The sequence below is a fragment of the Phaethon aethereus genome, assembly GCF_964289735.1.
Source record: "Phaethon aethereus genome assembly, chromosome: 16".
NCBI lineage: Eukaryota > Metazoa > Chordata > Aves > Phaethontiformes > Phaethontidae > Phaethon > Phaethon aethereus.
This window is the reverse complement of record NC_138592.1, coordinates 3,399,759-3,413,927: the sequence shown is the minus strand read 5'-3', so window position 1 is coordinate 3,413,927 and position 14,169 is coordinate 3,399,759. Positions and strand designations below refer to the sequence as shown.

The 14,169-nt window shown below is 51.3% G+C and overlaps 1 protein-coding gene across 1 annotated transcript; it reads left to right on the top strand.

Moving 5' to 3' along the window:
* The first annotated feature begins 611 nt into the window (after window positions 1-611).
* SLCO4A1 (solute carrier organic anion transporter family member 4A1) lies at window positions 612-13,907 on the top strand. Its single transcript, XM_082007452.1, has 11 exons — window positions 612-1,472; window positions 2,510-2,600; window positions 3,393-3,514; window positions 3,833-3,944; window positions 9,102-9,256; window positions 9,915-10,110; window positions 10,711-10,876; window positions 11,502-11,674; window positions 12,020-12,084; window positions 12,626-12,774; window positions 13,584-13,907. Exons 1-11 carry the CDS (start codon window positions 647-649, stop codon window positions 13,731-13,733), a joined length of 2,205 nt encoding a protein of 734 aa, XP_081863578.1. The 5' UTR covers window positions 612-646; the 3' UTR covers window positions 13,734-13,907.
* Window positions 13,908-14,169: the final 262 nt, after the last annotated feature.

Here is a 14,169-nt window from a genome sequence, read left to right as displayed (position 1 = left end):
AGAAAGGATTTTACTGAATAGTTGTAAACAGATCTGAGGGCTTGGAATAAAATCAATCCGACTGTGGAAACTTTTCAGGATAATTATAAACTGCTATTGGCAGAGTGTGAAAGAGAGACCAAAGGACTTTTAACAGTGGGAAACTCGTTGCTGTGCACGCCGTTCTCTGCGGGGGCAAGGAGAGGGACAGAGGTTGTGAGGGTCCGGCCTCTAACCAGGGTCTCTTCGAGAGGAGGGCTTCAGCTGGTAGGAGACTGCCTTTAGAGGTGCTTTTTTTTTAACGCTCTTGAATGTTTCGTTCTTTTCTGTAATGTCAATGGTGCCCCAATACCTGAGGTACCAACATACCCCATGGTGAGGGGCACACATCCAGCTGAACTACACAGTTAAATGCTAATACTTGTTAAAAAAAAAAGAAGCGTTCTACAAAAGGAACAGTATTTGGGGGCTTGGTTTTATATAAAGGCATGTGAAAAAATTCTTTCTTCGCAGATCAGAATGATCTTGGCTCAGACCTTCGCCATCTCCCTACTGATATAAGCACCAAAAATTGCATCTCCCGGGTGGGCGCGTCCTTGCTGCTCTGCGAAGCTGCCCCGGCCACCAGCCCCACCTCGACCTGCCACTCAACTCTGCGTTCCCGCTCATGGCAATGCCCCGGAATTCGACCGGAGAAAATGGCTTTTGTTTTGCTCAGACACTCGACTTCTCCCGCCCGTCTCCTCCGCCCGGCGAGGCCGGCCGGACCTTTGACGCCCGGCGTGGGCGGGAGACGGGCGGCATCCCGCTGAGCAATGGCACGGCATCGTCCGGCGTGCCCAGCCCCTCCGACTCCTGTGCCGAACCCCTCTGCTCCACCGCCCTGGGAGAGGAGGAGACCCAGTTCCATGAAGGGGTTAAATACGTGTCGGCTGATGGGGAGGAACTGGCGTGTGGCTGGGGGGAGTTCACCCCCGGCTGCTTACAGCCCTTTAACACGTCCAAGGGCGTCTTGTTCTTCCTCTGCGTGGCCTCCTTCCTGCAAGGCATGACGGTGAACGGCTTCATCAACACGGTCATCACCTCCATTGAGCGGCGCTTCGACCTCCGCAGCTACCAGAGCGGGCTGATCGCCAGCTCCTACGACATCGCTGCCTGCGTCTGCTTGACCTTTGTCAGCTATTTCGGGGGGAATGGCCACAAACCACGATGGCTGGGTTGGGGTGTGCTGGTCATGGGCTTGGGCTCCCTGCTCTTCGCCTTGCCCCACTTCACCACGGGCCCGTACGAGGCACGTTCGGCGGCGGAGATGGGCGTCTGCGGGGGGAACCAGAGCCTGCCCTGCGCCCAGGCTGCCTCCAGCCTCTCCGGCTACAGGTTCGTCTTCATGCTGGGGCAGTTCCTGCACGGGATGGGGGCCACGCCGCTCTACACGCTCGGCGTCACCTATTTAGATGAAAACGTCAAGACCAACTACTCCCCCGTGTACATTGGTGAGTCGAGCCGGAGCGGCAGCTCGCACCCACGAGCTGGGCGATGGGAGGGAGAGCCGGCCCGCCTGCCTCGGCACCGAACCGGCCACGTTGAGCGGTTTCACCAGAGGTGCTCCCAGTCTTTCGTTCCCGATAACGGGCGAGGTGGTGATCAGAGGGAAGTGGCAGCCGTTTCGGGGGTGTTGGTTATTCTGAGCTGTAAGCGCAGCTGGGTGTTTTCACCCCCGCAGCGCCTGCCCTGCGGAGCGCGAGGCGCCTCCGGCGTGCGCCGGCACGTGCGCGGCGTTGGCGTCTCTGGCCAACAGCCATAAGACCGTACCCCGCCCGTGTGAGGGGCCATCACATCACCCCTTGGTGCCCCAGCCCAGCCGGGACGGGCGCTGGGCTGCTCGGGCGCTGCCGGCGCAGAGCGCAGCCAGGCTTCACCGAGGGGAAAAGCTGCGCTCCCTCCGCTGCTCTCTGCGGCCGATCCCGCAGCGATTGCCGAACGCCGACAGGCCTGCCGGCTGAAATCGCTGGAAGGGCTGGCCTTTTAGCAATCCCAAAACCCAGCAGTCTGCCCGTGCTGTCGGATCCGAAGGCCGTGCAGGGAGAGCAGGAGAGCGGCGGTAGGTTCATGGCCTCTCCACGGCAGCAAACCAAAACCAGCGCCAGTGGTGCCGCGTTTAGCGTGGGCGTCGCGTGTTGTCACGGGGGAGGCGATGCCGCTGCTCATCACGCCGGCGGTCGGGGTGCGGCAGCGGGGTCAGCTACATCCCTGCTAAATAATAAAACAGTAACTGCATAAATGTGGTTTTCCACTGGACCAATTTTGCCTGCCCCGCGCTATAATAATCCCAGGCTGGATGCAAAGCTTTGCCTGGGACTAAGCGTGAGGCAAAAACTCGACACAACCGTCTGGCTTTGTTTCTCAGTGGCTTGGGGCGCGGGGTGCGAGGCGGCGGGCGGCTGAGGGGGGCGCGGGGCACCGGCAGCGCTGCGCGGCGTCCTGCCCGAAACGCTGCCGCGCGTCTGACGCGGCTTCTTTTCTCTTTCAGCCGTTTTCTACACTGCTGCAATCCTTGGGCCTGCAGCGGGTTATCTGGTAGGAGGAATGTTTCTAAATATTTATACTGAAATTGGCAGAGAGTAAGTCGCTAAAAAATAATCTTGTTCCTTTTCCTTTATGCTATATGTTTCCTTTGGGGTAAAAATAATCGTAATCTGGAGAAATGAGCCAGTGGCTGGGTGGAAACGTGCCCGTGGTGTTCGGCAGTGTTCCCGCGGGGTGCCGAGGCTGGAGGGGTGGTTTGCGTTAGTGCCGTTGCTGGAAGAAAATTGCTGACAAACCCGTCGGCTTAAATCCCTCCCCACGCCGCGCTGCCTGCGCTGACGAGGCTGCGAGCGGCAGGTGAATTTTTTGGATGAGTTCCCTGATGAGGCGGCACTACCAGCAGTGCTGCTCGTCCTGCTGGTAGTCCAGCAGGATGCTTAGTCCCTCCTTGCTTCCCAGTATTTGTAATTTATTCTTATCTCCTTACAGGTTTTGGCAGGTAAATGGGTTAAAAGGGGGAAGTGGGTTTCCAGGGGACAGAACAGGTTATTCCCACCAGTTTTCTTGCAAAGGGCGGCTCTGGGGGGAGCAAGGATCAAAGCACAAATGAAACCGGAGAGGTGAATGCGCCAGCCGTTAACGGCGAATTAAGCGATGTCGTTTCCGGGGCTCGTTAAGTGCTGTGCTCTCCGGTAAGGCAGGCAGCGCCCTGGCGTGGACGTGGCATCCCCAGCCCATCGTGGCCACGGGAGCGGCCGGAGCTCGGTTGCCTTTGCTGACGTCCCCCCGGGCCCGGCCGGCTTTGGCGAGAGGCACGCCGAGCTGTCCCGCTCCGTCGCCAGCCGCCGCCTCTCTCCCTGCTGTCCTTTCGGCTTCGTTTCTTACAGGATTGACATCGCCCCGGAGAACACGCTGTGGGTGGGGGCATGGTGGATCGGCTTCCTCGGGGCCGGAGCAGCCTCCCTCCTCATCTCCGTCCCCATCCTGGGGTACCCCCAGCGCCTCCCGGGTACGTGGCCCCGCCGCGGCTCGAGGGCATTGGGGCTGGGGCCGCCCGGCGCCCACGCTTGCCTTGGGGCTCGCATCCTTACGCACGCGTGTAGCTGAGGACATGGGGGCGGAGGAAGAGCTTCCAGTGTTTAAATTGTAATTCCTGCATGGATTTCACTCCGCAGCTCTCCGGCTGCCTGTTTCCCTGCTCCTCCCCTGCGGCGGTGGCAGAGGGAGGGTGTCGAGCTGCGTTTGCCCCCTGCAAATCCACCGCTTCGGTAGCACCCGCACCCCATGTCTCACGTGCTCCTTGTTCCCGTTTGCCTCTTGTTTTTAGGATCCCAGCGGTATATTGTCATGAGGGTGTCAGAGGCTCATCAGCTAAAGGATGGGAGCCACAGAAAAGCGTCGGATCCGGACTTTGGGAAAACTGTTAAAGATCTGCCTCGGTGAGAAAACGGCCCCGCGCGTGCGGTTCAGGGTGCCCTCCCCGGAAGCGAGAGCCGTGGGCGCAGGCTGAGCGTGCGGTCTGCGATGCTAGCCGAACGGTGCTGCCCGTCTCCAAACGCAGTGGTGATGCTTTCTGGCGCGGGAGGCTGCAAAGCGCCTGGTCCCGTCAGCAGCCGGGGGCTCTCGGCAAATGGGCTGAACGAGAAATTGTGCTGGGGGTTGCGCGGGAGAGCAGGGGACAAGGTGCTGGTCCTGTCTGTGGTTTTCGGAAGCTCACGTCCACGTGTGAAGATCCACCCGCAGTCGTACGCAACGCGCCACGTTTCACTGCGAGTGGCTCGGTGCCAGCCTTTAGGTGGTGGGAGACACGCGGGTGCTGCCATCTCCTTCCCTCTCCCCAGCAGCGTTATTCCTTCCTGTCTGCTTGTGTCTGGCCTCACCTGGCCCGACTGGGTGTTGTCCAACATCTCCTCCTCTCTGTCCCCTTGGGGCTTTTCTTCCTTTCCTCTATCTATAGATCCATGTTTTGGCCTTTTCATGAGAAAAGAGAGGAAACAAACCCCCGACTCTTATAGTTCTGTTCCAAATCCAGGGAACAAGATATCCTGCACTGTAGCTTTCTGTTCCTTTTCTCTTTTATTCTTAGTTTCTTTTTTTTTTTCCTGTTGCCTTTGTATCTTCCAGCCACCTTTTATGTGTTACTACTTCTTATCTCTCCTGCAAAGCAGTGACGCAGCAGCGCGCTTAATCACAGAGCTGCTGCTTGGCTCTCTGCTCCGGGCGAGCACGCTTGCACCGAAGGAGCTTTGGTGGGGAATGGTTTAAAGGGATCCTGGGTGGGAGCAAGCAAGTGGCCAGAATAAAATGTCTTTTAGCCTGGAAACATTTGCTACGGATCTTTGAAATCTTTTATCTTCTTTTTTTTTTTTTGGTGTTGAGTTGTATTTAAATGGCTTCAAGTTGCGCATGAGTGGGTTTAGATTGGATATTAGGAAAAATTCCTTCACCAAAAGAGTTGTCAAGCGTGGGAGCAGGCTGCCCAGGGAAGTGGTTGTGTCACTGTCCCTGGAGGTATTTAAAAGACGTGTAGACGTGGCGCTTAGGGACATGGTTTAGTGGCGGGTTTAGTGGCAGCGTTAGGTTTACAGTTGGATCTTAAAGGTCCTTTCCAACCTAAAGGATGCTATGATTCCAAATGGAGGGCAGGGGGAGAGGTGCTGTTTTACTTACAGCTTGGGTTTAGCTGGTGTGCAAGCTGTGGATGTTGCAGAGGTATCTGGGTATCAATTCCTTTCGGAGCTTGCAGTCAATCAGGGGATTTTTCTCTTTTGTATTTCTCCCAGCACCGTTCTTAGGGAGGAGTGCGCATCTGCGTGTGACGGCTGTCCCACGCAAAGGCAAACGGTCAATGTTGCCAAACCCTGTGCCGCTGCCAGAAATTACTTCTGAACTTTAGCTGTGGTGGTTGCCTTTGCTGGCAGAGGAGGATGGAAGCAGGTCCTCGGTACGGGAGGTTTCAGCAGCAGTCGCTCTGTGTTCTGTCAGCGCAACTACTCACGCTGCTCTGAAATTCTTGGGGACATCGTAGGACGTTTACCAGCGGTTAAGGCAGTTTTATGAAGAATATTACATTGAACAGATTTCAATACTGTTATTAAATGGCATTCTTGACTGGGTGCCATTTTCCGAGGTCATGGCTTATTCTCCGCACGGAAATTAAATTCAAAACCTGCATTTTTAGATAAAGTTATGACTGAAACCAACACAAACAGGGTAGCAGAGAGGGATGATATTCAGTGGTTGATGCTTTTCTTGCTTATCTGGAACAAAGCTCCCACTGTTCCTCAGTGAAGGCTGCCTGACAGCAAGTCTGGAGGCCGTCCTCCTCCAGGAGCATCTTTTTTCACCCCTCATTCCTGAAGAACAAATACCCGAAGGTGGGCAACTCCTGTCAAATAATTCAGATCAGTCCAGACCTTAGCGTGGTTTTCGTTTGAAAGCAAAAAGCCAACAGACTTTTGTATTCCCTGTTTTTGATTAATAAAAGGGAAGTGCCTTAAAGGGTTGCTATTCTGGAAACTTGCATTAAAGAGGAGATCACATCTGTGCGTGCAGCTCTTGGGGACACGTGGACCAGGCTGGAGAGTGAGGCCAAAGGACACTCTTGCTTTTGTTTTAGTTGAGGTATCAGATGCTACACATTTTCTCAGAGTACGGACAGCAAGATTCTCACAAAGATAAGCAGAAATACTGATGAAATAAAATACTATTCTATGCCATCAGGTCCTTTCTAAGCGAGCTTAATGAATTGCTGTATTTACAGTGCTCCCTAAGAGCAGGAGCTTACAGGAATGCAGCCCATACAACTTAAGACAGAAGTCTCTTCAGGGTAGAGGATTAATTGTTTGGTTGAAAAGGCCTGATAAAATAGCATTTTCCTTTGGTTCCGTATGATTGCTCTCATGAAATAACCCCAGCTGTCAGTACAGAGGGGTTCAAACAGAAGACACGTAGAGCTGTGCGAGGAGAGGAGGCTTTGTCCGAGCAAGCTATGGGACAGGGTTTGTGAGGGTCACTCACTGGTCTGTCAAGCCCTGATCTTCAACATGAGAAGCTACAGTCAATATTTCACTCAATCCTGCTTGGATTAGGTGTCAGGGTGGGGCTTCGGTTTGTCCCATGGCTTTACTACAGCTTCCGTGCGTTGTGAAGGGAGGTTGGTTTATGTTCCTGCGGGACGTACGTGCTGCCCTCCGTTCCCTTGGTGGAGGTGACAGTACGTGTCGTTTTGTGCTGGAAAAGTCCCCCTTCACGTGCTCTAAGATTGCATGAATATCTGTCTATCGTTAATGACTCGTTAGCTTGTGGTTGTAGTCCGTTACAGTCTGGGGTGCCCTGGGCATGCAAGTGTTTCTCAGAGGAGCAGGCTCTGATTGCACCGGTGGTCCTAGCGTACTCAGCAGGACCATTACATGAGGAAAGAGTACCTATATGTGCCCGTATCAGTAAAGACTTGCAGGATCAGGCTTTTATAGATGGTGGGATTCTTCTCTTGGCAGTGCTGAGCCTCCTGAAATCCCTCTGGCTGCGAGAACTGAGGACAGTCAAGACTATTCAAGAGTTAAGTGGTTTCTGGGTTTGTTTAAAGTCCTACTGATAGCAGTGAAAAGGTCTGCGTTGTCTTTGGTAAGGTTTTATATGCCATAGCTCCTCACAGCTACATCTTCTGTCTACAAACAGATTAGATTATGTGAGTAAATCCTTACTCTTAGCACTGGAAGGAGGTCCTCTGCATTTTCCTACCTGCAAGTCTAACCTGTAGCCTTTGGCCAACAGGCATGAAGTCATGCTAGTGCCAGGGGCAACTCTTCTCTTTTCTCTTGAACTGTAAAAAGGTGAAGGCATTGTACATTTTCTACACCAGGCACAAGGTCCACAAGTGTTTTTTTACTAAGTGATTAAGCTTTGTGCTCCCAAATAACACACAGTCAAAACGATCATTCCTAGAAACTAGTTTAGTAAATTAAGCTAATCCCAGCAGCTAGACAATGGCTAGTATAAAGCCCCCAGTAATCAGGTTGTAAGAATGTGTCTTTCAGCTTCTTTGTTCTTTTGGTATAATGAAATTCTTACCAACTTCATGTGGGTAAAGTTGCATAAATCTGACTCTGAGCCTCAGCACGTCTTCTCTCACTTGGTTGTACTACAGTAGGTTTTCTCTGATTTCATGTTTCCTCCAAAGCAGTAGGTGGTAAGTGAGTGTGCCTTTCACGTCAGCGAGCATCCCGTGGCCTCCCTGTTGCTGCCGTCGCCATGGGATGACGGGTTTGTGCCTGTCTCAGAAATGGGATGATCCGTGGTACTGGTCTGGGTGAGGCTTGGGGAAAGTCGTGCGGCAGAACTTCAAGCTTGTTACAAAACTCTTTCTGCAAAGCAGTGTCAACGCTCTTAGTCCAATATCCGAGATAGTGAGAGATAATTGAGACCATCCCATGTGCCTGAGGGTGTTTCTGTGCCTCAGAGATGGAATTGGTGCTGGATCATCTTTCTGCATATAAATGACACATGGCAATTTTTCAGGCATATCTATGGCTCTCTACTAAATCCTGGTGAGTTGAAAGTAAAATGTATTTACTCAGTTTATACTTTAAGCTTAAAGTAAAACTGTGCTTCGATTGCGGGAGAAAGACAACTTTCTGTTTCCCAGAGGGGTATACAAGGTGTCTTGGAGGTGTTTCCTCCATAGAGAAAGGCTTGCTTGGTATTTCCCCTGAGCTGCAAAGCAGCCATGGTTATCACAGATTGTTATTCTCATGAGGACATGGGTGCACATGAGTAGCACGTGTGTGTGTGAGGATGTAACACAACTTTGTTCTCTGCTCGTGGTTGAGACGGGAGTCCCAAGATAACTGCCATCAGGGACTAATAAAACCTTGAAATGATTGAGATTTGGTGAGGAATGATGTCCTTTCAGTATTGCTCCATTTAGGAGTGGAAGATACTCAGCCTGACCCTAGAGGTTGGAAAATTACCGCTGAAATCATCTATATAGACGTCTTGGGCACCCTGAGTGTGAATTATATCACACACACACTGCTGGTATCCAATCCCGGTGTTGAACATGCACATGGGATAAATAGATCCATCTGGTGCCCTCATGAGAGCCACAGAGAAGAGTCCCGGGTTATTCTCTTCTGGTTTAGGTGTTTGATGGACATTCCTCAGATTCCCTTGGCAGTTGGCTGTAGCCAACGGGGCTATAAAGACGGCCAGGGCAATCATGTCTGTTAGGCACCTGAAGATAGTCAGGACAACACCCAGCAGGAACAGTCTGGCGCATGAGAGGCTTTATATATAAAGGCAGAGTTTGTGGGCGAACTTGTTGATCCTCGCCTGCAATGCAGGCACACAGGGAGAGGTGAGCATGTCCTCAGCATCCTTCCTCAACTGGTAGGACTTGATAAGCTTAAGTGGAGAAGCTCACTGTTTTTTCAAACTCCAGTTAGCTCCCTTTTGTTTTTTTTTCTTTCAGAGAGGTGCAGTCTGATGGGATGCTGCCTTGTCCTACATGTGGTCCTTCTTACTTGGAGATAGAGGACAGACCTGAAATCAAAATGTGCAGCAGTGATTCAACTCCAATATACTTGTTCTTGCAGATCAGTACTGCTGCTTCTGAAGAACCCCACCTTCATCTTCCTCTGCTTAGCGGGAGCGACCGAAGCCACCCTCATTGCTGGGATGTCCACATTTGGACCCAAGTTCCTGGAGTCTCAGTTTAGTTTAAGTGCCTCTGAAGCTGCTACCTTCTTTGGTAAGGAAACCAGGTTTTTGCATTATTTTGCCTGCAAAGAGAAGAGCACTGTAGCTCATTTGGAATGGGGACATGCTTTGCAGCTCGTTCACAGGGCTGTTATCATCTTCAGTTATTAGGATTGTTTCCATTCAGCGCATCTGTACCAAGTGCGTTTTCAGAGCTGTAGCTTACTGACATCAGGAGGAAACGTGTCACTTCTGTAGCCATCTGTTACCCTCTAGAGGAAGGCAAAATAATTGTAGTCTCTTCCTTCTAGTGCATTACCAGGAAAGATTAACTAAATGTTTCCTCTAACGAGGGGTGTCTGAACTGGGGGACATGTTTTGTCAGCATCCCAACACTGGGAAGATCCTCACTTAGCTGCCATATCGTAGACCAAAGAAGTCGTGTCCATCAAGCATCAATACTGACGATGTGCTCCTCAAAGAGTCTGTTTTAAGATCTCTGGATAGGAAAAGCTGCCTTACCAGCTCATGCCACATTCCCTGAGCTGTTACAGATGACCACCTACGGTAGCAAAGGCCACTGAACTCCCACCAAGAAGCCACACAGCAACCAAGGGGTTATTCTCATGCGTACACGCTGCAGTTAATGTACTCAGACATGAAGAATCCTTGCTGACGTTTCTAAACTTCTTTTGTCCCCTTTTTTTCAGGTTATCTGGTTGTGCCAGCTGGAGGAGGAGGCACATTCCTGGGAGGATTCCTTGTGAATAAATTTAAACTCCGCTGTTCAGGAATCATCAAGTTGTGTTTACTTTGCACAGTGTTGAGTCTTCTGGCTATATTAATTTTTTTTATTCACTGCCCTAACATGCCAATGGCAGGAGTAACCCAGACGTACGAGGGAAGGTAATAACAATCATCCCATCTGTCTTGTGCTACATGGCCCTGGTCAGAATTAGAAGGATAACTCCAAACATACAGTGCTGGTGGTAGTCATGTGTGAATGTGTTGGTGATGGGAGATGGTGTCCAGTCAGTCTTACAGGCAGATACTCATGGTGAGACCCAGAATATAGATGTCCTAATTTTTGCATCTAGTTGGAGTTCATGGAAGAAGCTCCCTCCTTAGCGAGGGAGGGGAGATCAGCAGCACCAGACTGTGAGATATTCCACTCTTCAGTTGCCTTCACAAGGTCCCCCTTCTCTATCCACTGGGATAAACTGGACAAAAAGTGGGATTCTGCTGTGGGATTCTCACAGGAGTCTCCCTGTGAGCTGGTCATGTAAACTCCCTTGGTAGCTGTGGGAGAGAGACAGCTCCAGGGCATGATTCCTGTTCATGGTTAAAATTGGATGAGATGAAATCTTTCCCAAGCCTGGCTGTATGCTACTTGGGAATCCGCCGCATCTCCTGCCATCCCCCCTTCTCCTTCTCTTGCTTTACCCATTTCCTCCTGGAAAATGCTCTTCAGTGTCTCCTCACTGACTGTTCCTGTGGTTCCCTTAGCGCTTTGCCTGGTGGCCACCTAAACCTGACAGCAGCCTGCAACGCCGAGTGTGGCTGTCTACAGGAGACCTACAGCCCTGTCTGCGGGAGCGATGACATTATGTATTACTCTCCCTGCCATGCCGGGTGCAAAAAAGTGTCTGAAAACCTCAGGAATGGCAAGAAGGTATGTTTGAAAGCACCGTGTATTAACAAAGTGGTGGCACATCTTCTTTGGAATGATTTGGCTGGCTCTGCAAAAGTGTTCACAGGTTTGAGCTTTGCTGCCAGTCAGTGTAAAAGCCCAGTGCAGGACGGATGCTCTCAGGCACCACCTCGGATGAGGGCAGAAGGTACCCTGAGGTCACCCTGCTTTGCTTCTCCCAGTGCGCCCAGCTGGTTTTGCCTCACTCTGGGCCAAACTGCGCTGAAGTCCGTGGTAAATCACCCAGGCAGGCGGGGAGCTTGGTAGGCACCTAATTCCTGTCCCAATGCTTATTTTGGGTCTTCAGTGAACATCCTTCCAGCATGTTGTGCCCAGAGACAGGCAAAGGCTTAAGAAGGGTAATGATGGCATTACCCACACATACCCAGACTCAACGCTGTTCAAGGGCTGCCTGGCAAAGTTAATTTCTCTTATTTAATAACCTGTTTTGAAACAGGTGTGTCAAGAATGCAGCTTGATTTCTGCTTCGCTCAGCTCTGTGAGCAAAACCGGCTGGTTTCTGCCCTCCCTGAATTTCTTTCTTTTTAAAGCTTTGACTATCACCATGCTCTCCTTGGCGAAGCTCACACCAGCATTTCTTTCCCAGGTCTATCACGAGTGTAGCTGCGTTGAGAAAACCCTCCAGCCCGGCCCTGGGGACGTGGAGGCAGGGAAATGCACCTCTTCGTGTGCGAAAAGGCCCCTGCTCCTGTTCTTCATGTTCGTGGTGATCCTCTTCACCTTTCTGAGCAGTATTCCTGCCCTGACCGCCACTCTGCGGTAAGCATGGGACCGCCTCGTCCTCCGCCTCCGCTTTATTCTTCTGGCTCAAGCCATGGGGTAGGTGTGATGGGAACCTGGAGCCTGGAGACATTGGGACTAATTCCCTTTCCTTTCTACCTGTGAAAGCAAATTTTTAGCACTGGCAGTTCTATCCTCTGACATTGGGCACCCACATGTGGTCCCAGTTTGCAGTTTGGTGGGGAGACATTGCACTGGGGTGAACCTCGATCTCCAGAGGGGATGGAGGTCCCAAGCGTGCCGGACCGAGTGCGTGGCGTTGTGGGGTGGGGAGGTGCCATGCAGCCTGGCAGCATTTTTAAACAATGCTGTTTTGTTCCCCAGGTGTGTCTCTGACAGGCAAAGGTCATTCGCACTCGGCATCCAGTGGATTGTAGTACGAACGCTAGGTATGGAACGGCAGGAATTTAGCCATCGGTATAGTCCATTGACTTTTTGGAGCGTGTGCCAAGCCGTTACCTAAGAATAAAACACGTTGGGTTGGAAAAGAAGGGGGTAGGACACATGCTGTTGAAAGGAGGATGTTTTCTCTTGTTTGCTGTCATTCAGAAAAACCTAATCTCCTTTGCGTATAGTTTGCAAACTGAACGAAGGGTTCTGTAAGATGTCGCGGGTGGGGTAGAGGAGCAACGCCCTGGCAACGTGTCCCCATTTTAAGAAAAAAGGAGCAGAGGCGTTGAAGCTCCTGTGTTTGTCTTTTGGCTGTTGCGCAACGTGTGGGTCAGGATGGTCAAAAGACTCGTTGGACTCTCAAGTCTTGAAACTCAGTGTATTTTGGGTGCTTTGTGGCTCTTGGCACAGCTCTAGATGTTGTAGGATAAGTTTGCGTAATCACAGTAGCAGCGGAGCCTGCTGCTTTTCTGCAAGCACCTTGTGTCTCGCAAGGCATAGGTGCCGCCCAAACTGAAGGTCCACTCTCTCTTCCCGCAGGAGGCATCCCTGGCCCCATCGCCTTTGGGTCCATGATCGATAAATCCTGCCTGCTCTGGCAGGACCAGTGCGGCGAGCAAGGTTCTTGCTACATTTACCAGAACTCAGCCATGAGCCGATACACCCTCATCGCTGGACTGGTCTACAAGGTGATGCTGCCCGTTAACTTCACTCTCTAATGAAGCGAGCAGGTCTTTAGGAGACAGCGTTTTGCTCTGGGAAAGAATTTTACAAAATTGAGTTGTCCTGATCTGTCCCCCTGTCCCCCCCAACCTAAATTAGAACTGTTCTCAGGGAAGGCAAAATCTCCGTTTGCATCTCGCCAGGTAATCATGCTCCAGGCACCATCATTCTCTTAAATTCCCATTACTTTCTAGGCTTACAGCTCCTGTTTTACCATATGAAATATCTCCTCTTCTCCCAACAGTTACCAAAGTGATTTTTTGCTGGAAACGGCGTAAAATATTTAACTGCAGTGTGTTAGTGAGAGATGACATTGTGGGCAGGCTGTAAATAACAGTTCCCCAATCACAGCTAGAAAATCAGAGCGCTTAACCGTGTGTTTTGTATTTATTGGCTGAAAACCATCGTTTTAACTGCTCCCAAACAAGCACTTGCCCTAGACAGTAGTGTTTAGCAGTTGCTCTGATGAAGAGGCTTTTAAAAGCCTTCCAGCAAACGGCTCGGGCGGTGTTGGTCTGCACAGCGCTGTGCTCCACGTGTCTGCGTGGGGCTGAACAGCTTTCCGTATTCTTGCTCTCCCGTTGCTATGGGGCTGCCTAAATTCAGAATTTTGCACTCTCTGGCTCTGTGCGCTGGTCTGCCGCCCAGGCTGGCCTTCAGCATCATCTCTTCCCCAAAGCTAGGTCAGCAAATCTCATCCCGGATGAGGGCTAGGTGCCTGGTTTGGGGGGGGGGGGGGGAGCAAAGAGTAACAAAGATGTTTTCATGGCTGCAGGTGCTCGGGACAACCTTCTTTCTAGTCGCCTGTTTACTCTACAAACCCCCGCCAACAGAATCGGCTCTGGGCAGCTCGGATGCATCTGAAAATGGCAACAGTGACCTCCAGGAGCACAAACCTTCGCTGCCGAATGAAGAGGATATATAATGCTGTATGCGTGCAAGTGACTTTCTCGGTCTCAAAAATACGAGATGTTATGCAGTCACTAGGGGTTTTTAAATTAATAGTAATATTATCACTTTTTTTAGATCAAAATAAGTAATTTAATTAACCACTGGTGTGCTTGCTATTTTCTTAACAGCTGAAGCACACTTAAAATTGTGCGCTGATGCCATATGCAGTTATTTAATTTTATTTCAAGAAAGGGCTACCGTAGCTTTATTCTGTCTGTGACAAGCAAGGACCGCGTTCTCCACTCGTGGAAATAAGCACCGGTAACTCCCATGGAGCATGTGGGGTTTAAACCACCGGAGGATCTGGGCCCTAATATCTCAGTTGTGAAGCCGACTGCCGCAGAACTTCTGCCGAGACTTCCTGAGCCTGCGGAGAGCCCCGCCGTCCCGCGGCGCGCGTGGCAAAGAGG